This window comes from Taeniopygia guttata, chromosome 1, assembly GCF_048771995.1.
Source record: "Taeniopygia guttata chromosome 1, bTaeGut7.mat, whole genome shotgun sequence".
NCBI lineage: Eukaryota > Metazoa > Chordata > Aves > Passeriformes > Estrildidae > Taeniopygia > Taeniopygia guttata.
The window spans coordinates 3,860,305-3,882,791 of NC_133024.1; the positions used below are offsets into that span (position 1 = coordinate 3,860,305).

At 43.3% G+C, this 22,487-nt stretch overlaps 1 protein-coding gene across 5 annotated transcripts in view; it reads left to right on the forward strand.

The window, feature by feature from the left end:
- The first annotated feature begins 1,570 nt into the window (after positions 1-1,570).
- The window catches only part of CD96 (CD96 molecule), a 43,050-nt gene continuing 22,133 nt past the window's right edge, over positions 1,571-22,487 (forward strand). For 2 of the 5 annotated variants that reach the window (XM_072937201.1, XM_072937323.1), the window contains exons 1-5: positions 1,571-3,382; positions 8,651-10,385; positions 11,307-14,541; positions 17,413-17,838; positions 22,190-22,299. In XM_072937201.1, the coding sequence (XP_072793302.1) occupies positions 14,484-14,541; positions 17,413-17,838; positions 22,190-22,299 (594 nt within the window). In that variant the 5' untranslated portion in view covers positions 1,571-3,382; positions 8,651-10,385; positions 11,307-14,483. Of the gene's footprint in view, positions 3,383-7,624; positions 10,386-10,954; positions 14,542-17,412; positions 17,839-22,189; positions 22,300-22,487 lie in introns of those variants that run through there. The other 3 variants (XM_072916660.1, XM_072937236.1, XM_072937263.1) reach the window with 3 other exon arrangements.

Below are 22,487 nucleotides of genomic sequence, written 5' to 3' on the forward strand. Positions count from 1 at the left end.
TTCTGCTCTGTGCCTGCTTTAAGGTGAATTGTTGGACTAAAAGCAATTGAAGGCACAAGCTACAAGCAGCTTGCTCCTGTGTACTCAAAATAGCTTTGTCCCTTTACCTTCAGTGATACCTGGACAGTCTGATGCTCTTACCTTGGCAGTTTATGGGTAAATTACCTGGTGATAATTTGAGTCAATTTGAATTTTCAGCCTATTTGAAAATGCCCTGTCACTATTGAACCAGCAGACATGACTGCTCAATGCCAGGCAGGAAGAAAACAATTCACTGGTGGGCTCAGAGGGAACCTCCCAATAACCAGATTAACAGGAAAGGGGAAAACCAACTTCTGCTGCAGGTCACAGATAGATACTTTCTCTGGACAAAACCCCAGACAAAGACTGAATGAGCTAAACTTGTGGCTGGAAAACCACAGGCACCAGCAAACTTCAGCTTTGAGACAGACTGCACTCAGCAGTCAGGCCAGTGCTGAGGGAGGGATGGGGAAGGCTTTCCCGTAAGGCTTATTTTGATTTTTATGTGCAAAGAAATTGCTGGCACATTTCCAGAGGTTATCTGTGTGTGAGTTTGGGTTTCTTTTACTCCATGTCCCCACCTCGTGGTGCCAACAGACTGTTTCAGGAGCTGTGTCTCCCCTGATGTCCACGGGAGTTCCACTGTCCCTGCTTCTGCCCTGTCCACACTGCTGCTCCCATATAACCAGCTGGGCACAGTACTGGGAAATGCCCCAGCATTAAAGGAAATCTGGGAAATTTTTTTATTACTATTATTACTATTTTTTTTTTTTTTTTTTATGTGTAGAGAGCAAGCCCAATATTTGGATATACTCTGGATAAAGCAGTGGATATGGATGGGGTTACCTGACAGAGTTCCTAATCCTTGATGTGTTGAGATTCTAAAGATAATTCTCTAACAAAGCACTGAGGGGGATACAGCACTTGCTAGATTTATCTTCTGTAGATTTTGGGTTGAGAATAGTGCCTGAAAACAGAACAAACAGAGCAAAATATCCCAGGTCAGTCCACATCATTCAGGAGAACCTGCTCTCCCTAAATGGGCACTGTTGAGTCAAAGTTTTTTGTCCAAGTCCTCTGCAAAGACTGAACCTGCAGACAAGTTTCCCATACCAAAAGGTCTTATATTAGGGTAGAACAGAGCAAATCCATCTTTGTAAAATAATAATTAAAAATCTAATTTCTGGGGGTTACTCTCAGATCTCAACAGCAAACACTAATGGAAGGTGGAGAGATTTGAAAATGGTAGAAGGTTGCTATGAGGATACCAGCAGTGAGAAACTTGAGGTTTCAAAGTCATGTGGGTCCGAGGAGAGCCCAGAGAACTTAACTGGAGAAATAAAAGTAAGAAGCAGCAGCCGGTCTCAGCCTAGAGCTGAGAGCTCTAGGCTCATGGAGAGCTGAGCTTGGAGAATGGCACTAAATGTCAACAAAAATCCAAAATGGCCCTGCTGAGGTGGTGAGAGAAATTACCACCAGGCAAAATAGCTGAAAACCAAGCATTTGTTTTAAGGTTATTTATATATATATATATAACTTGAATGTTAGGCTTGGGCTGTGGCACTGCCTTGTGTCTCTTTCCTGGAAAACATTTACTAAACACGCACATATTACAGCGTTGCTGCTATTAATGACTCTACCCTTCTTGAAGGAAAATATTTCTGATTTATGAATAAATTAGGGTTTTGTTGTTGTTTTTGTTTTACATGGTTTTGCCCGAAGCATAACAATTACTACATCTCTGAAAAGCCCATAAATGACAGAGGCACAGCAACGTGAGTGCTCTTGAAAGATTTAAGCCTGTCATTCCAAGTGTAGTTGTCTTGGCAGCAAACAAGGATTTAAGTACCTTTGAGACATTTGCCTTTAATTGTAGAGGAACAGCATTGCCAGCTGCAAAAATCTTTAACCTTCAGAATAACTTGTCTTACTCATCAGCATCTCATTGAGGCACTGATTACAAATATGAGGGCTGGGAGAGAGACCTGTAGGATGGCTGGGGTGCAGGCAGAGTCTGGCCTCAGGGCACCTCAAAAAGAGTCTATTTGTTTGAGTAGCTAAAGGTCTGAGCATGGCAGCATAAAGTTACAGGCAGCTTATACCTGTACCTTTGGCTGAGAGGGGGGAAAAGGCACAAGCCTAATAAAGCAGGGGAGCACCTATGGGGATGTTGAGATCTGGGGTGGTGTCAGGTCATGCCCCTTTTTAGGGCACACTGACTGTGTCAGAATTGTTTCCCCCATCTTCACCTTGGCCATGCAGGAGTTGGATGCATCTGGTGCCTTGGATAAATACGTCAGAGCCCATGGGGAGTGAGGAGGAGGCACTTGGCTTCAGCCAGAGCAGCTCAAGATCTGTATCCTTTTTCTCTACCACCAGAGCTCTTATGATTAAAGGTATGTTCCTGGATTTTAAATTCAATTTCCCCAGATTCTTTTCTATACTAAGAAAAAAAGATTGGTAGCCTGTTTACATTTGTTTTTTTTTAATCGCCAACAGAAATTAAAATGAAAAAATCCTTTATGACTGAGCAGCCTCTCTAATTATGAATGCTTCAAACCTTGCTTGTCAGGAAACTGTTCTGGACTTTACAAGTGCTGCTATGCAGCCTCCCCCAGTCACCACCAGCACCGAGGTGATTTGATGAGCTCTGCCAGGCTGCCAGCATGAAATCACAGGCTGGTCATAATGAGTGCTCAGCAGGCTGTCCTTGCCCCTTCTGCCCCCTCCAGTTCCCCAGCCAGGATTTCTAATTTACTCAGCTGTCTTTTAGCACAGGTCTGATGCAGTATTGTAGTTGTCATCCCCAGCTTTTTTTGATTCACTGTCTGAAAAGCAGCAAAAATAACACGGCACCTGGTGGGGTTCAACACTGGAGAAATGCCTGTCTAAAGACTGGAGCTGGACGTTCCTTTTATATAAATTGAGTAAGTTATTTACAGGGAATCTCTTCTTACAGAAAATTCTGTTTCCTTGTCAGTCGCTGACTTCTGCCAAGTGCTCAGTTTCCATTCCAGGTCTGTTCACCAGCAGCTCTGTCTTCAATTTATTCCATATAAGTTGAGATGCTGTAATTGGACTTCTCCAAGTCTGCACAACCTTGTCTTAAAATACACCAAATGTCTTTTCCAGGCTTTGATTATTTCACTGACAGACTACAGACATCCTGTTTGTTCGTTTATTAGGCAGCTTCTTATCTCAGTTGCAGACTTGGGAAACTCCATCATTTCTGTTGCACAGCTCCAGCAATTAGGCTTCCTGCTTTTCTGGTCTGCCTGGTGCTACCTTACCCTGTGTAAAGACCAGAAGAAGGAGGTGTAAGAAAGGAAGCATCACCACTGGGAGCAGGCAGCAGTATAAGGTAAGAACCTGGTCATACACATCGTGTGCTGAATCCTATCAAGCAGAACAAAATGGTGCTAACACAAGGCCAGCAACCAAAATTATCAATAACATAGATTACCATTTCACACACTTAAAAAAGGAAAATAAATAATAACTAATTAATTAATTAATTTTAAAAGTAGGTAAATTAGAATAAAATACTTTTTCTAGATTTTTTTTTTTTTTCCTAGCAGGACAGATTGAAGAATAGCAGAATGCCCCATTCCTGGGAAGTAAATCTGGTTTTGGGTGGGGCTTTGGACAAGCTGGTCTAGTAAAAAATGTCCCTGCCCATGGCAGGGGGTTTGAGTAGATGATCTTTGAAGGTCTCTTTCAACCCTACCCAGCCTGTGATTCTGTAAAAAGTGCTTATTGCCTTTTTCCATTGTCAGCCCATACCAATCACATATTCACTGGAAGATGAGCTTGGCCTGGAGTTGCAGAGATACATCTGAATCTTCATCAAATAGCAACATGCACCTAACAGGCTGCTAAAGTACAAATATTCTGATTTTTCACCTGCAATGATAACAGAAGTAGAAAAATATTGAGGATTTATAAATGCCATTTATCCCCTGGAGAAGGGAGCCTGACTTGAATGCATTTGAAGGCACTGCAAATTAGAAATGTTTTAATCATGTATTCCCATTGGTGAGCACACTTAACAGCAGCAAATATTTATGCAGATGGATGAATGCAAGAATCAGTTTTGGCCTCAAGCTGTCACTGCTCCTAGCCAGTCACACATGTCACTGGTGGCTCTTGCTGGCATGTCATCCTCCTTGCTGAGAGCATCTGGGTGCCTTCAGCTGCTTGCCAGCCCTTCCCTCCCTCACTGGGCTGCTCCCAGTCACTTTTCAGGCTGTGCCAAGTACTTCAGCCACTGGAGAGGGTTCATGTGCCAGCCTTTCACAGGGGAATTATTTGGGGCTCTTTTTTCTGGAGGTCAGCAGTACTGCCAGCATCTTGTATGGTTTCAACAGGCTACAGGGGCCTGACAAAAAGGTTAAAGCAGACACTTGCCTGGCACAGTTTTAATTGCCCAACAGGACAGTACAGGGTACTGCCTGCCAATGCTGCTGCTCATTTAGCTGCCCTTAAATAATGTTGTTCAGGCATTAAAGAGTTTGGATAAATTATTGCTGAGCAAGAAGCATGGATATAGTGCTGTGTCATAGAACAGGACATTTTTTTAAACCGATTTCAGTTTTTCTGGGCCACAGTTCAGCTTCTTCCCTTTGAACTCTTGAAGGGGAATCCAATTTACACTCAGTGTTAAGTGCTCAGTTCTCTGAGCCCTTCTGACAGAGCCATGAATGCCTTAATTTTTCACACAGAGAGCCTGATCCCATGAGGATCAAAAGAGGAAGGCATTTCTTAGGCATGGCATGAATCTGCAGGGGAAACTGGCCTTTATGTGCAGGGTCTGAGACCCAAAACTGTGACTTCCATATGTAGCATCCATCCTCTTGACAAGTTTCTGTAGTAAGATTAACTGCAGCTGGCATAATTTTAAGGCTAAATCCTGAAGAATTCTGGAACAAGGCATGTAAAGTTCTATTGTTAAAAATGCACCAGGCCATTATGGAAGGGCATCCTGAGAATGATGATCCTAATGGCAGCAGAACCACATCAGGACTAAGGTGTCAAAGCAATTTCAGGGCAAGTTTTGTTCTTGCTTTCCAGTAGAAAAAGAAAAAATATCCTGTGTTCTGGCAAGCTTCTTCAGGCCCAGAAAACTGAGCTCTTAAAATTCCCTGAGTGCTATGTAGTTATGGATTAAACTACACAGGCAAAATGGGTGGGTGTTATGGTTTGACACTGGCACAGTGCCAGTGTCCCCATGAAAATGCAACTTCTTAATTGAATGTTGTGAAATGTGATTGAGAACAGAGTAAAAGCAGGCCTAAGCTTAATAATAAGGGAAAAACTTTATTAAGGTATTATTATTATATTACTATAAAAGAAAAAAGAAGGAAAAAAAATACTACACAAAATTTAAAATTAAAACCTTTTAAAGCATTCTTCCTCCCACCACCTAACTCTAATAAATTATAGTGAGACATGTATCGTGGATGCTGGTGGAGCTTTCTCACATGAGAGCCACGGGAGGTGATGCCAGAGGTGCCCTGACCAGCCCTTCTCCCCAAACCACAGCAGGAGCTCATCCTTGGCCTGCAAAACAGTGGTTTTAAAATTGCTTTTTTAAAAAAAAATATATATAAAAAGCTGCATAATTCAGAGGTCTCTCCAATAATGACATCTCTTGAAGGTACTCAGGAAAGATAGGCAAGGCACAGTGTCCTAAATGCCTGGAAACCAAGGAGACTGGGAAAAGCCCTGGCATTGCCAACCAGGGCAGGGGCCAAATGTGCTCCATGTGTTCCCATGGCCTGGCAGGCAGGGCAGTGGCCCTGCTTCTCAGCCTCCCTCTGGGTTTATGCTTTGGGCTTGAAACTAATACAAGTTGTCATAAAAAATATGCACACTGACCATCCGTGTTAATAATTAACTTAATGAGGATCTAACCGTCTCCAGGCCATCCCAGAGAAGTTAATTGAGGGGATTGTGTTTATAATCTGCCTTGAGAGTCTTAATCTTCTCTTCCGACTCCGCCAAATCACGGATTGATTGATTGATTTTGGTCTCTTGGAGCAAAATAAAAACCTCCTGAGACAGACTTTGGCAGCTTCCCAAAGAGAAAGTAGACAGCATGGGGGACCAGGAGAAAATGTACAGGCTTCTCTGTGGTGTTTAAATCTGGGTTGCTAAATCCTGCTTCCTCCAAAATGCGAAGCAGTAAATGTCAAGATTTTAGGCGCACTTCAGGTCCTATGGAAAAGTCGCTGCTGTTGGCAAGGAACTTGTGTTGTTTTGTACAGATGATGGATGGTGAATTTTTTTTTCTGAGAATTGGTGTTGGGGATTAAATAAAACAAAACAGAAGTCATCCCTGCCTGTTGTGGGGTGGTGGGTGAGGTCTTGAAGAGGTAACTCCCAAATCTGGGAACCTCCTCTCCAGAGGAGCAGACTGTTGGAGCTGTCCTACACAGAGCAAGTCAGGGGCTGGCAAAACATGATTCTGGTGAGAGTAGGAAAAGTCAGCCATCCATAAATACTGCTGAAAATGGCAGGTGAAAATGGAACATTGCAGGAAAACATGCTGGAGAGCCTGTCAAGAGATCTAATTCTTCATGTTTTGCCAAAGTCAAACTAACTGTGCCTAAGCTATTTTTGGTCGATATTTATTCAAGGTAATAATTCTAATAATAAGATAGACAATATGCTTGCTCTGTTCAATATTTTGTCCTTTTTGAAACAGCTGATTACTTCCCTGGGGAAAAAAAAAATCATAATTCTTTCCTGTGGCTAACCAGTGTACCAATGCCATAAAGCTGAGTGTGTACTTTTTCTGTTCAGGAAAAGTTAAGCAATCCTCCCTAGGATCCCAAGGCATACACTTGTTGCACCCAGCGTTTTCAGATCTGGGTAGCATCCACACTGGATAAAACTTGCCTTTTGGGTAAATGGACCACATTCATAGACTTTTTCTTTCCATTTTTGTTTCGTTTATAGGTTGTTAAAGGCTTCTATTGTACAAGCCACAGAACCATATATGAATTTTCTTTGAACTTACATTTCTTTCATTATTTACTTCAATCTTTTCAGCTTCTTGGGAATGAGAGCCAGTGCAAAGCAGGAAGTCTGTCAGGGAAGTCCAATATCTGAGGGTGTTATGAGATTACAGCCCCAATCTAATAAGGATAGATTAGTTTTATTTCCAATTTAGCCACAAGCATTTCTGTTTGGACCAGATATTAAATCAGACTTCTAAAATTGTACCTGTACTGAGAGCAGCTGGTCAGCTGTACTGATCTCCAGGCTCAGCTCTTGCTCTGAAAGACCACAGCCAAGCTGTGGCAGAAGCACCGTGAGCCAAATGTGTCTCTGGTGTATTCAGGTAAATCACTGAAATGAGCCTGAAGCAATTTTGATCCAGCCTCCTGCAAACAGATCTGTGGCTTCTAAACTTGTGTTTTTCGTGCAGTTCTGTGGTGGGCTTTTTTCATTCCTCCTTGACACGCTCTTTACTTTACCATGAGAGTCAGTGCAATTTTACAGGGAGAAGGGATGACCAGTAATGGCCACAGCTGCCATGGTTTGCATGAGGTTTGGTGCTGCAGCTGAGCAGAGGAAAGAGTTCTCTGGAGAGACTGATTCACACAAGTCAACTTCGTTCAGTTCTGTAATGAGTGATTTTTTTTTTTCTTATTTGTAATTAAAATGTCAAATAGACTATTTGATTTGTGCTCAGTCACAGTGCACTTCTCCAGCTTACTGACTTTCATAAGTCTTGCAAGATGCTGCCTTTTTTTAAAAATCCTATTACAGTAACAGACTGAAATTCATTTATTGAAATCATTGATTTTCCAAGGGGCAGAAGGTGGCTTCAGCCTTTTGGGAAGGAAGGCTTGGGTAACATGAGTGGCTTTCCTTGTCTACAGAGTTGTGCTCTTCTTGTGACACAGTCTGGAAGCACCCAGGAGCTACCCATCAACTTGGGCAGTTAAACCCACTGAGCCACTACATATTCATTTCGAAAATGGAGGCAATCATGCAAAATAGAAGTTAACTGCTCTGCTAGAGGCCTCAAATGATTTCATTGCCATTAGTAGCATTGCTAAGCTTAATCAGCTGTGGAGAAGTTAAAGCATAACCTCATTTCAGGCAGAGCAAGAGCAGCGTTCAGTCAAGTGGTGCCTGTGTGTCAGTGGGTCACAACGGGCTCCTGGGAATGGTTAGGCAACACATCAGTGACTGGGATGGAAATAGGATTGAGGACAGAGGGTCGACTGGGAGGAGGGCTAGAGGTGATGACTACTAACTTACTCTTTGTTCACAGCCAAAACTCCAGTTCAGGTGGCATTCAGGGATGATTTTCATTACTTGGTTGTCCTGTCTCTGTTTTATGCAAAAATTGTGTGAGCAGTGACTTTTTAAATGCCCATTAGCTGAGATATGAAATTTCACTGAAAGAAGCAGCAGCAGTGGCTAGTATTGTTTTGGGAGGTGACAGATTGAGCTAGAAACTGGACGTGTATTTTAGATGGGCAGTGACCCTTACAAATCAACCTAAAACTCTTTCTTAATTTTAGTGGTGGTTGAAACTTTAGTAATTCATACTGAATGTTGAAAGAATGAGTTTATGTTAAAACCCATCTTAATTCTCCATCCTTTTCTTCAGCTACTTGGCCAGGAGCGCTCTGGAAGGACTCAGTGCACGTTGCCACTCTGAAAACTCCTTGTGGGATTTGTACTTCACCAGTTTTTCTAAAGATACAGGAAATTACGGTTTAGTGGACAATTTAATAGATGATGGATGTGATGGGAGTAATGCCTCATTTTGCTGTAGTTGCTTCTGACGTGCTGATAACGTGAAAGGTGTTTATAGGCTACAAAGATACGGCATGCAAAGACATTCATTAATATCTGATGCTTCCAAAACATTCTGTCCAAAAAAAAACCAAGTTATGGTGTTGCTATAGGACACATGAAAGCACAACGTGAGCCACCTGCTATTTTGCAAGGTAAAAGAGAGAGTTTATTTTCTGACTCCAGCATTTATACTTTTCCAAAGGTGACAGTGGATTGGAGAGTGAATGCGCCACCTCTCCAAAGACATTGGACAAACCACTAGTACATCAAGTTTCTCCACCCACATGAAGGAATGCAAAACAATATGTTGTTTACAGAAATTGTGTGGGAAAGTTTTCCAACAGAATGTAAACTCAGAAGGCTTTAGAAAAACTTAAGAATCAGGGCGACATTATGGTTCTTAGTGTCACTGTAACCTTGGCCTTTTATTGTTGTAAATTATTATTTCTTTTCTGATAAAGAGAGTTTAGCTGCCTTCAAATTGTCACTGCTACTGCATCTAAAGTTACCTTTCACACCTTTAATCTTTCTATTTGTTCACACCTTTAATCTTTTCTATTTGATGTGTTTCCTCAGTGGTGAATTCTAACCAGTGTGCTGTGTTGTGCCCTCGCCAGGTGGCTGTGTGCCTTCAAGAAGGTATTTTCATACAATAGTATGGATGAATTTAAATTAGTTGGGGAACACAACCCATTGGAGATAGTCTGCATGGTAAAACGAGCTGTACAGCCCATCTAGGTTTACATAACTTCAGAAGTGAACATAAACTTTTCCATTCTGACCAGGTGGTCTGTTGCTTGTCTTAGTAACTCCCTCTGTTGTGTGCCACTCAAAGCCCACAAGCTGTGTCTGACAAAAACTCTTTCACAAGTAAACACTTCTTGCTGGAATGATTCGCAAAAGTTGCTCCAAGTTTCTCAAGCTGCTGCCAATGTGGCCAGGGGATGACATGGCCCTTCTGGGAGGCTTCAGTGGAATCTTAACCATGTAGTCTCACATGAGCAGATGTTTCCCAGCACTGGCAGTGGGTTATCCTTTTCAAACAAATGCCTTTTTCAATGTATGGGTGCCATTACATTTTGGTACACAGTTCTTAATCTACTTTGAAACATTTTCTTACAAAACCTGGAAGATGAGATGTACAAGAAAAAAGCCTTTAGCTGATGTTGTTGGAAACACTGGGGAATCACAGCTTGTGCTGTATCTAGAAAAGAGAATGTACCAAAGAAAGCAAGGTTGGTCTCATGCGTGCCTTCCTTTTCATTTTAAAAGTAATGGCTGTGTAGAATCTTTAATTTTCATGGAAATATCCAGCTGGTGTTCACACAGTGGTATTTCATTAGTGGGTAATTGTTGGGTCAATGTGCCTGTTATTTGTTTTGTTTTGCTCATTGGTTGCACTTTTTATACTCTGCTTTTTCAGCAACTTGCACTTTGCACAACAAAAAGCTCAACAGCTTACCCCAAGAGAACATCATTGGTCAGAAATTGCATTAAATGGGAGCAGAGGACCACAGGGACCTGTGGCTGGAATGGCAGAGAAGGTTGGGAGTTCATTCTCCTCTGTTTATCCCCAAACATTTGCTTTCTTTCTCTAAATCATGACTTGTAAGTCAGGCTGCCTAATTAGAAGAAGTAATTATAAAGTTGAAGCAGGAAGGCACCTAGGGGTGAGCTGTTCTTGGATTTTTTCCATACTCTGACCTGTCAGTGAGGTAATAGAGAACAAAAATTCACTCGGAGCAATCAACATCTTTCAGATGGAGAAACTGCTGGTGGAGGCAAAGCATGGTGTGCCTTGCCATGCTGCCTCCAGAGCCTGGCTGGATTGTGTCATACACAAGGTGTAGGTGTGCTCATGCAGCTGTGATGGAGGAGGAGTACAAGGAGGAAGCAGAGGAAGAAACCCTCTTCTATCTTGTCCCCCACATGCAGAAGAGGCAGTGCTGTGAGCAGGAGAGAGGAACTAGGAGTGGGAAGGGGTGACAGAAGGAGCAGGCGGTCACTGAAAAGGCCCAGTGGGTGTCCTACTGCCAATTCAGTACCCTGTCCCCTGCCAAGCTGCCCCCCAGGCCTGCCACCCACTCACCCAACCCCCACAAGTGGTCAAAGGGACCAGCTGGCTGTGGAGTCATTGGTGCAGCTTTCAAAGCAGCTCAAAACCAAAACACAGTGATGAAGAGGGAGTTTCTGTGCCAAGTGCCAAGCAAACCTGAAAGGTTAGTTTAGTCTTTAATGAAATTCCTGCTTCAAAGTCTTCCTCTGTCTTCCACCAGGGACCTGTGCTTTCTTTAAGCAATGTTTAGAGGACACCAGTCTGCAAGGGTAATCATCCTCGCCGCTGGCAGGAACGGCTCGTGCACTAGCATTGCTAAAAAGCCTCTCTTTGTGAATAATTGAATTTGTCTCTGGAGTTCAAGATTTCTTTTTCTGTGGGACTGACTGTAGCTGTGCTTCTTCCTTAGGTACAGTTTACTGTAATTGAGGCAGAAGAAATGTATTGCAGTGGAGGGTTTTGTGAGCATGACACATAATGGGGTGATTGCCGTGGAAAGAGTCATTTGTAGTGTTTAAAATCCTTCCTCCGGTGGTGAACAGACCTGCAGAAAATGATTAAAGGATTTCCCACTGCCATCCTCTACTGCCACCAGAATGAAAAAAAAATAATGCTGCATGTGGTGTTGCTGTGCAGTGGGCACAGCCCCTCGCTGCAGCACACTGTCAAGGACCCATCCTCGATGATATTCAGAGCCCATCTGCTCCTGCCACCACCTGGGACACAGGGGACTATCAACCAGGTCAAATGTTTGTCCTAAAAAGAAAACCCTGTGCTTCACACATCCACTGGCAAGGTGTGTCACTTGCTTGAGCACAGCTTTTCCTCTGAAACCTCCCAGCCTTGCAGCGATTTCTGGGTGCCTCTGGAATGGCAGGAAAAACCTGCACATTCCAGATCTGAGACAATCATCCCTGTAGCTTCTCCACCAAGGAAAAGCCAAATACAGGTGCCTCCTCCCTCCAGCTGCCCACGAGGTCCACTGTCCCTGGATATGTTTCGGTACCTCCTGCTAACCTGGCGTGTAACATCCACCCGTGGCCTTTGCAAAATTGCCTGTAAGTAACTTTCCAGGAAAGGGGGAGAGGGGGAAGAAACTCTGATAATAATTTGCTGTGAGCAGGACTTCAAGTCTGGCTCCAGGGAAGAGATGTCTCCCTGCCAGCAGGTGAGACAAGTGGCGTGTCTCAGAAGGGGTTTTGCCATCGTTTGCAGAGGAGGGCTGTGCTGTTCATGCACATGAATGTCAGCAGCAGGATGACTATTTCAGGACCTGGGCTTAAGGTAGGAACTGGGGCAAAACACAGCTCTGAATGGAACAAAATTCCATCATGCTGGGAGGTTTCTTTCTTGTCTGCCTTTAATCACCAAGCACAGCAACAGAGCTGGGTGGCTGCATTCAGCCAACACAATGACACATGGCAGCAGTATATTTTTAGGATGTTATTTTAGGGGGAGAAACAAATTCTAAGGGCAAGATACAATGATCTAGAAACTCAAACAAGCTGCTCAGGGATTTCTTTGTCTCTTGAATATGCCACACAGCGCTTGGGCTGTCTTGTCAATTTGTGACGTGTGTTTCAGATCAATAAAAAAATCTCGTTTAAGACAAAATACATTGTCTCATGGTATAAAGCTTACATGACCTGATCAGCAGGAGAAGCTAAAGTAACTGCAATCATAAATGAAAATCCAAATTTTAGATTAAAGCCAGATTTTCTTGGACTCTGGTATCTGCAGGTAATCTCTGTATCCTTAGTGGTCTTTGCTCTGAAGCGGAAACCAGAACATATCCCTTTAGTATTTTTACTCCCTTCTGTGTCTGTCAGTTACCATGGCTTGAATATTCTGTTCATCCTCATAGCTTCAGGACTTCTTGATCATCTAGGACAGCTCTTTCTCAGTCAGATTTCTGAATGACAAGCCGAGATTTCATACCCAGGGAAAATTTCTTTAGCAGTAACCTGGGCATCCAATGCATTTCCTACAAGTGCTCTTAGTACATTTCCTCAGGTAGAAGAGCAATGCAAACAAAAAGAAGATTGTGCAGCAGCATTTATTCTTCAGGACGTGTGGAGCCCTGACGTAGCCTGGCCTGCACTACAGCTCCAGCTGGAGACTATTTAAATGTGACATCAAAATTTGCATGTGCACAAATGAGGGAAGTGGCAGAGATGTTGTTAATACCTGGCAGGTCACCAAAGAGGAAAATGACCAGAATCTTTTTCACCTTGCATGCTGGAGGCATGGGGATGTCCATGGTCAGCAAAAGTTGGCATTCAGGAAAACACAGGTCAGGACTCAGCTCAGCCAAGGAGTCCCTCCTGAGGGAGGGCACTGCTGGTAGAGAGACGTGCCTGTTTAAGGTGACACTTGCTTTCTCTTCCCTGAGGAATGGGCTGTAATAAGCTCTGTCACAAAGTCCATATGGTGGGATGTCCTTGGGTCCCCAAGGATGGAGCTATCAGGGGCAACAAGCTGCTGCCCACCCGTCCTGCCAAACATCCCCACGGTGAAGAGCCAGCACATAACACACATCTGAGGTGTCCTGCTCTGCTCTTTGGCTTGGGGGAAAGAAGCGTGACAAGCAAGAACTCAAACCTGTTTCTTTCTGAAAAGCTGCCAACAGCAGCAAATTTGCATGACTTGCCTGCAATGAGATGCTTTCTTTGCTGGCAGGTCTGTGCCTAGCTGGTGGAAATGCAGTGTGCTTCCAGGACAGCTCGGAAGGATGTACAGGTGACCTGCAGTAAACACATGTGAATCAAGGAATTCACATGTCTTTATTGCAGGAAATCAAGGAATCAAGCCCCTCCACCTGAGGGTGCTGCCATTCCCAAAACTGACATCTGAAGGACATTAACCACACCAGGGGACATTGTCTCATGTGATATCGGAATTCATCAAACTGCAGAAAATAATTTGAGTTCTACTTAGGAAGACAAAGAAGGGGGGAAAAGTGACTCTACAATCACTTATTTCAATCTGTATTAATTTCTGGAGATTTTTTATGATGTTTTGCTGTGTTTTTAAAAGATACCGAATGTAGAGTGTATAGAAATAGTATTTGTGAAACTAACACATGAAGAAAAAGAACAAAGAAAGAAAATCAGCTTTTTTGTATGCTACCTACCTTATAGTACAAAGAACATACAAAATCATCACTGTTGGAGGAGACCTTCAAGAAAAATTCCAACAGCTAACCTGGCACCACCATGATCACCCCTGAATTATATCCCTGAAAATTATATATTCAGACTTAGGTACCTGGCATATCTTTGAGACAGTGTAAATCAGTAAACTGCTTAATCTGAGTTAATCTGAAAAGGCAAAGGAAAAAATAATTTGTTTTCAACATGGGCTAAAATGTAGGTGATGTTTTTATCTTAAAGGTTTCACAAGATATATTTATTTTATCACTCTGGCAGGAAACTGAGGCTTTCAGTTTAATGAAGCATTTCCTTGAAGTCATGCTGAGTGAGTGTGCTGCACATCTGCCTGTCTGCACGGGGCAGGCCACTTCTACTTCCTTTTCTGAGGGAGCACCAAGAGAGCTGCACATTCACCAGAACTTCATCAAGTGAAGATGAAAGCAAGGTGGCTTTTCTCTCTCTTTTGTTTGCTCTCAGTGCCCAGTGTCACAGGTAAGATGGGACAGGGGGGATGCCCTGACTCAGTTTATGATGGCAGGTGGTGAGGGGCAGGCTGGGATTAGTGGGTGTCACTAGGGTGACCTGTAGCTGCTGGTGATGATTTTCTATTTCCTGACAACTTTCTAATAACCCTAGTTATAATGTGCAGCTAGTAAGGAGTAAATGGCTGGAGCTGAGCAGATTACTTAATTCAACATGCCTATCCTGCTGGAATAATCGCTGGGATGAACTCACTTGAAGTTAGGACAATGTGTGCTCCTCTCAAATGGGCCAAAAGGAAAACTGCTTTCAGTGGGAAAACAAAAATATTTCTCTGTCTCTGTCTTACATACCTGTGTATGCAGAGAGAGGAAGAATTGAAACACTTAAGTCAAGAGTAAATTGTACAGGTGCAACCCCTTAAACAGATTCTTCTCCACCCAGCCCCATGTGCTAACATCTTGAGAAACAAGTTTGTCATTCAAGTAAAACACTTAGAAAAGTTGACTAAGGAGGGCTGCACCTTTGTCAGAGGGAATTTAAACCAAAAGCAAACTGAGGAAAACCAAGAAAAGGGATGGTGTTCACAAAGCCCCACCTCTACCCCCTCAAAATTCTGACCAATGATAAATGAAGGAATACATATTACCAGCTAGAAGCAACACTTTTGTAGGATACAGAATTTTTCATTTAAGAAGGGAAAAACTGCATGTATTTGATTAGCATGGAAGGATGCTAATCTCACAATTTTGCATAGGCTGTTCTTTTTTGTTACATCACTGAGGCAAACTGGTTCTTAAAATAAAAATAATTCATATGTGTATCCATACAAAATAGAAAATCTCAAGTGCAAAGAAAGGAATAGAAACCTCAAAACATGCACATGTAAGAAAGAAATAGCAATTACAGAAAAACAGGAACTGGAGGGTTTTTGCCCCTGAGGATGAAATCCTCACTGAACTCACTCAAAGGTGAAAGTAGAGGCCTCTATGCCCTTTGTGGAGGTCAGGCACCTAAAAGTCTGGGAGTTACTCTAGGAAATTTCAGCTGGAGCATAGGTATGCACTAATAGACACTATTTAATTTTGAAAAATAAAGTTGACATAAAATTATATTGAGATGCTAGCAAAAAATTAAGAACACTTTTGCACGAAATGTTTTCAGTATAATGTAATATGCTAGGCTATTAAGAAATAATGCAAATTACAATGTTGTTTATAAATATACCTTTCCAACTTAAGATAAATTACTCAAGTGGTTCTTCACAGGCATTCTTTATATGAGTCTTAGACCTAAGGCACCATCAGCATGAATATGAGAGAAAAAATGCTGCGTGTCTTTTGCTTGATAGTCTGATTGCAAGATTCCTAATTGCTTTTCCTTTAACTTTTACCGATGCTAAACTTGTGGTGAAATCAGAGAGCATTTCCTATAATAAGCTCCCCGGACTAACAAAAATAGTTTTAGTAATTTTTCTCAACAGCACAAGGCTGTGAGACTTGTCATTCAGGCTGATTTTTATTTACCCTCTTACATCACCACATCCTTTATAATAAAAGATGAGCAGAACACGTGCAGCAGTGAAACAGCAGAGATTAATGTTGGCCATGGCCATTCAGTAGCTTTGTTCTCCACACATCTCCAAGTGTCCCTGTCACCCTTCAGTGTACAGGTACCAAACTGGGGCCAGCTCTGTGTCCCTCTGCCCTTGTGCTTTTTCCCTGTCAAGCCAGAGCTGAGGGTGTGCAGGGTCCCTGCCTGGCTCCCTCCTGGCTGAGCTGGGGGAGTGTGGGCCACACTGCAGCCCCACTCAGGATGTCTGAGCTCTGACAGCCCCCCCTGGCTCAGGTGCCCCAGAGCCATTTACCACACAGGAGAGAAAATGGCAAAGCAAAGGAATTGGTACCCAGCTTTCTCAAGGAAAGAAGGTGAGCAGTGGGCACTTGCAGCTGGCAGGACTGCAGGGCAAATTCCCAAGGCAAATATACAGGGATGTTATGATACACAGGGAGGATGATAAAATGGAATGTAAATGGGGGGCAACAAGTCTGTACCTAAGGACAACTGCACAGCTCATATTTTTCTGTGGACCCGCACGTCCTTTTGGGAAAGGGAGTTTTTGTGTACAGCTCTATGGAAGTGATTGATTACACATCTCACTGCAACAACCCCCTCCATAAATTCTTCATCTCCTTGAGTTTGTCAGTGCCCTGCATTCAGGGGTTTGGGGACTGCCAGACTCTTACTCATAGGAGGGAGAAAGGGCTATAAATCAATTCTACTACAACAGCAGCTAAACCAAGTGGTACAGGCTCCTGCTGAATACCCCTTCATTTCATCGATCCATTACTCCTTTATGTGGCACACTGAGGACTGCCACCTGCTTTATGAAATTAATAGAGGAAGAAAACACACACACTAGAGCAGCTTTGACACTGAGACAGACACTGAGCAGAAGCTGTTTAATAATATAGAGAACAGCTTTCTCTGCTGAAGCCACAAAGGCGATGGGCAGGGGGATGTGCAGGGAATTAGCCAGTGGGGATAGCTCATTTATTCTTGCAAAAAATAACTGGGGAATAACTATGTCCAGCTTCTGCTTTATTTATATTATTTGAAAGATTGACATTTTCACAGAGGCCCTCAGAGTTCTCATTTCTCTCCAACAAGTGTGACAAGACCTCCCTGGCCTCTTCCAGACACACACACTCCCAATTTTCTCTCTTTTCAGTGCTGGTGGAGATTTGCTGGGAAGCCTGTGCTTACAGATGTAGGGTCTTCATAGTTGTGTGGCTAAGGCACCAAATCACATCAAAGATGGATTAGGAAAAGCTTTGCTTAAACATTACTTGCACTGAAAATGCTCCTGTTTGTTTTCTTAAGGCCAGACTGCAGATGTCATTACCCAGACAGAAGTGGTCCATGCTCTGCCAGGTGCTGACGTGACTCTGGCGTGCCTGTTCCCAAAACTGCACAGCACCCACATCATACAGACTCAGTGGTCCAAGACTGACAGCAGCCCCTCTGCCAAAATAGCTGTATATCACCCCTCCTATGGCACCCATTACTTCGAGTTTTCTGAGGCTGCTTACAACTTTTCAGCGTCCTTCAGCACGAGGAGGTGCTGCAGTGGGGACAACGCAGGATCCTTGTGTTCCTCCACTCTAAATGCAACGTCTGAATGCAACTGGTGGGTGCTGCATCTGGAAAATATTACCATGTCCCTTACTGGGCAGTACGAGTGCACTTTTGCTACTTACCCATATGGGACAAAGGCCACAAAAATTCAACTTACTGTCAAGGCAGAAGGTAAGTGATTGCAAATGAGATCTTGTTGTTTCCTAATGAGGTAGAGGAAGATATCAGGATAGATGAAACTTCTTTGTTGGTGATGGTGACTTGTTTGGGATTCACAGTAGTGTCACTGAATGTTGCTTTTACAGTTTCCTATTTACCAGGCACTCTTTAGCTCTTTCATCCAACTCATGATTAGGAAGCTTTAATTGTTTGGTGGAATAAAAATTTCGATAGTAAAGTAAAAAAAGGCGGTGAGGTGGGCAGTTTGTGCATTTTCATTTTGGAGAAACATTGTGGAGGAGACTGGATGAGCAGCTCAGGATATGGTGGGACTAAGGATGTTGGATCTCACAGCTGCTGCTGTGGGTGTACAGCAGTGGGAGCCATAAAGAGAAAACACCCTTGTCTGACTGGGGCTGAGGGCTGGCATCTGCAGAGCATGCTGGATGTCAGCTCCATGGAAGGATGAGTGTCCCCACTGAAGCCTGGTGAAGGCTGACCTAGAACAGAGGCTAGACAGAGTTAAAAAATAAAGCAGGTATTTATTAAAATGCCTCAACAAGGTGCCAAGATACTCCTTAGGCAGTACAAGAGCCCAGCCAGGGCTACACCCAAGATGATCCCAAAATGGTCACAAAATGGACAACTGGTCCCAAGGTCTCATATTTTTAAAAGTTTTGGTCTGTTTACATATTCAAGTTAATTGTCCAATTACAGCTTTAGGGTATGAAGTCCCATCCTTCTTGTTTTCTCTCTTCAGTCCACCGTTGTTTATGCTGCTGGGCCCAAAACTAGTACCAATTGTCCTTGGTCCCAAGCTAGAAAAGGAATTGTTTTGTTTACTTGAGCTGTGAAGAGAGCTTACCAAGCCTTAATATGAAGCTCAGAACTACACACTAAAGCAGCACAGAACCTGAAAAATATAAAAGCTAAAACTGAAGGCATCGCCACCACCTAAAATACACTGGAGCAAAGTGGGGAATTGTTTAGGAGAATCACAGGATTGGAGATTTGGCTGCTTCTGTCAGGCAAAAGGAAGCTGGAAAGCAGCATGACTGCTCTCAGTGAGTAAGCCTCAAGGGAGAGTGTGAACTCCAGGAAGGATATTTAAATTATCCTGATAAAGGAACAAATTTATTTAAATCAGATGAGAATGGGTTTGACAACAAATTAAAAAACAGTGGCAATTGTCAGTGTAGCAACTTTGGGAACAGCTATTTAGTGTTAGCAGTGAGGGCAAAAGCCCCAAGTGCTGTGAAGATGGAATTTGGCATGGGTGTTGAGCAAGCCTGTTGTTGTGCACATGGGAAACTGGATTTGATGACCTCTTTCTGATCCAGGTTTCTGCTAACAGAAGGATTAAAGTAAGTACAACAAACCTGGCACTGTTTCAGTTCAGAGCTGCAAGGCCAACGTGCTCACTCTGCTTGTGCCCTGGGCTGTAGACACAGCAGAGATTCAAGAGTCAGGAGCAGGGTGGGTGCAGGTTATTTTAGGGGTATTTTGGTGTGCTCCCACTGCCCTTTTACCTACATCACAAGGCTAGACTGGTTGTCCCCATGCTGGATCCCTCCTGTGGCAAGAGGAGGTCCTGTACAAGACTCAACTCAGGGATGTTGAACACCGACAGCCCCTGCATGGCAGTGGCTCCGAGCATTTTGGTGCTGTTATCCTGGAGACACATCTGGGGCAGCCCTGGGGCACCTGATGAACTCACAGAGGCAAAGTGAGAGCCAGAACCTCTGCCCAGCACACGCTGAATAATTGTGCCAGAGCTGAAGCTGCCACTCTGCCTGCTGCGTGGGGATGTGTTGTGGTAGGCTACCCTTCTGGAATTTCCCTGTGCTCCACAGGGCAGAGGGATCCAGGGGAGTGCAGTGAAACCCTCCCATGCTTCTGTTCTTCATGCTGTTTCTCCATCTCTTCCTTAGTGCAGTAACTGAGCTAATTGGGCATTGCTTCTCTTCTCCTGCCCTTGGTTGATGCAGACAGGTTCAATGCTGTTATTGCTGTTTGTGGCGTGGGCAGCTCTTGTTCATATCAGCATCATTGTGGCTTTTTTCAGTAACTATGAGATGTAGCAAGCTGTGCTACTGATGACTGCTTGCTAGTGAGAACTAAAAAATTGAGTTTGCCAGCTTTTGCAGGTTTGTGTCTTAAGGTAACTGGATGTTCTGCAACAAACCACTCTGACTCAAAAGGCAAAAATCCTTAATCCTTATGAGTGAGTGAGTGGGATGGATAAAGGTGACAGCCTATGATGAAGTACAGTTTTCATTTACATCAAAGTGAAGTGAATCCAGATGCACTGAACTTGTAAAAAGCTCACAGAGCAGCAGGCCTTCATAGGACAGACAGACAGACACACAGAGAGGACTTTAGCCAACAGGCTGTTAATGGAGATGGGAGTCAGAGATGGGAGGGGGAAACAAGCAGCTGGGACATGTGGCTGTGAGAGTAGGCAGAAGCTGTTTCCAGACTGAACTCTGGGGTGACTACTCCTCTCCACGCTTGTTGTACCCTGCACAGCACTTCTGTGTGGTGGTTTGTCCCAGCAAACTCTTCTGTATTCCTGGAGAAACAATGGATTTACTTGCTTTGTCCTTTCATTATCCTCTCTGCACTGCCCAGTCCTGTTAGGGTTTCTGTGCTCTGTGTCCTGCTGTGAGAGCTGGCTCCTCAGTTTCTTTATTCTCAGGGACAATGGAGGGAAGCTCCTTCTGCTGGGCTCAGCTCAGGGCTCTGCCTTTCTTCACATCTCTCTGGCACAGGCTGCATGCTGGCACCATTGCTTGGGTGGCAGGTACAAAGGAAGTTTCAGCCATCAGAAAGTCCCCAGTGACAAATAACATGGCAGTGTGGGATAGCTGGATAGTCTCACTCCCCTCAAGATAAGAAATAAATTAAATACATCCCTGTTCTATCTCAATGTTAGCATTCAGAAACACACATAATCACAGGATATCATTATCTGCAGGTGCTTTTATTGAGAGCTCTGGGAATCAGGGGTACAGACCCAAATCTGACTCCGACATGGCTTTTGAGCTGAATGCATTTTGTATTCTATCGTTATATAGCGTACATATTAATTATTAAACTTATATTGTTCTATTGTATACATTGACATGAGTTTATCGTGATCTTTCTTAGGTCCATGACCACAGTTTCTCATGATTATTCTTTCTGATTAAACAGTAATTATATTTAATTACTAAACAATCATCACATCTAAGAATTATATCCTTTATCATGTACTAGCTACATAGTGCAGTTCTAGCAAGTACTAGCTCTTCATGTGCTTAAGGTATTTATTTTTCCAGGGCCTACTAAGCTTATTTTCCTGTTAACCCTAAATCCCCATGATTTTAAAACCCTTTTACTATCATCAACATGCAAGCCAGAGCTGCCAGGGGAGCAGAGCTGAGGAGTTTCCCTGTGTTCAGGGAACTCACAAGACACAGCTATTTATTCCATATTTTATTATCAAGATGATGACTGCTCTTACCTGTGTTGTGTGCTGGTGCCTTGCCTCCAAGGAGGAGGGAAGGCAGGTCTGGGGGCACAGGGGAATGGCAGGATGTGCCACATCCCTGCCTGCCCTGTGGCCAAGGGTCAGTGCTGACCGTGGCACTCACAGCATCTCCCACCCATCACCACTGCTCTTCCTTCTCTTACACACACGTGCACACTCACAGACACAACATCTGGATCAGCAGTGCCCTGTCCACTGCCCCACTCTGCCCAGCCTTCACAGCTGGATGGAGCCCTGGATTGAGAATGAGAAGGGTAGGAGGTGGTAAAATTACTTTTGAAATTGATAAGGAAGGAAATAGTGACAAGTTTTGTGCTAATGGGCAGGTTGGAGAATAACAAAAGGAGCACTTACACTGAAAACCAGGGTTAGTCTTAACCTAACTGACATGCTGAATAGCTTGCCTAGTGAAAAAAAAGGTCTGCAGATATCTTCAGAGAAAATGAAATGGAGGTGCACAAAATTGATGTGAAGGTTTATTGCCACAGGAAAAAAAAAAGGAATTGTAAGATAAAATTTGAAGCTTCCAATTATTCTCAGCTCCGAAAGGAGACATCGTGATCCTGCAGTTAAGAAAAGCTTTTTTAAGAATTGCCAAAAAGTTCGGGTAATGCTGGGAATTGAGTCATGAAACTGCAACTAGAATCAGAAGCAGGGCTTTTACTTAAAAAATGTGTCTAGGGGTAATGGCTGAAAATTACAGTTCCCTTCTAAAGCAAAAAGTGCCTGTTCCTTGAACAGAAGACTACTCAGTATTGGTTTTCAAAGCACAATGAACGTCATGTTTCTGATTTTCCTTCTTGGATTTTGTTGTTGTTCCAATGATGAAAGAGGAGAGGCACTACCTGAAGAAAGTGTGGTTAAAGCAGACTTTGGAAATTCCATGCCTTGAGGATGCGACCTCAGAAAATTTGTCCACTTATCCTTTGAAATGGCTAGTGGTAAGTATTTTTCATCTCAGATACAAAGTTCAGAAAGAACTACAGGGTATTTTTGCAAATTGAAATGAGAATGTTCTACTCTACTGTGTCCTGCCTGCAGAATCTGCTAAAAAACTTACCAGTCATATTGGACTGTGATAATAAAGGGGAAAAGTATAACCATAGGCTTGCAAAATATACACTGCACA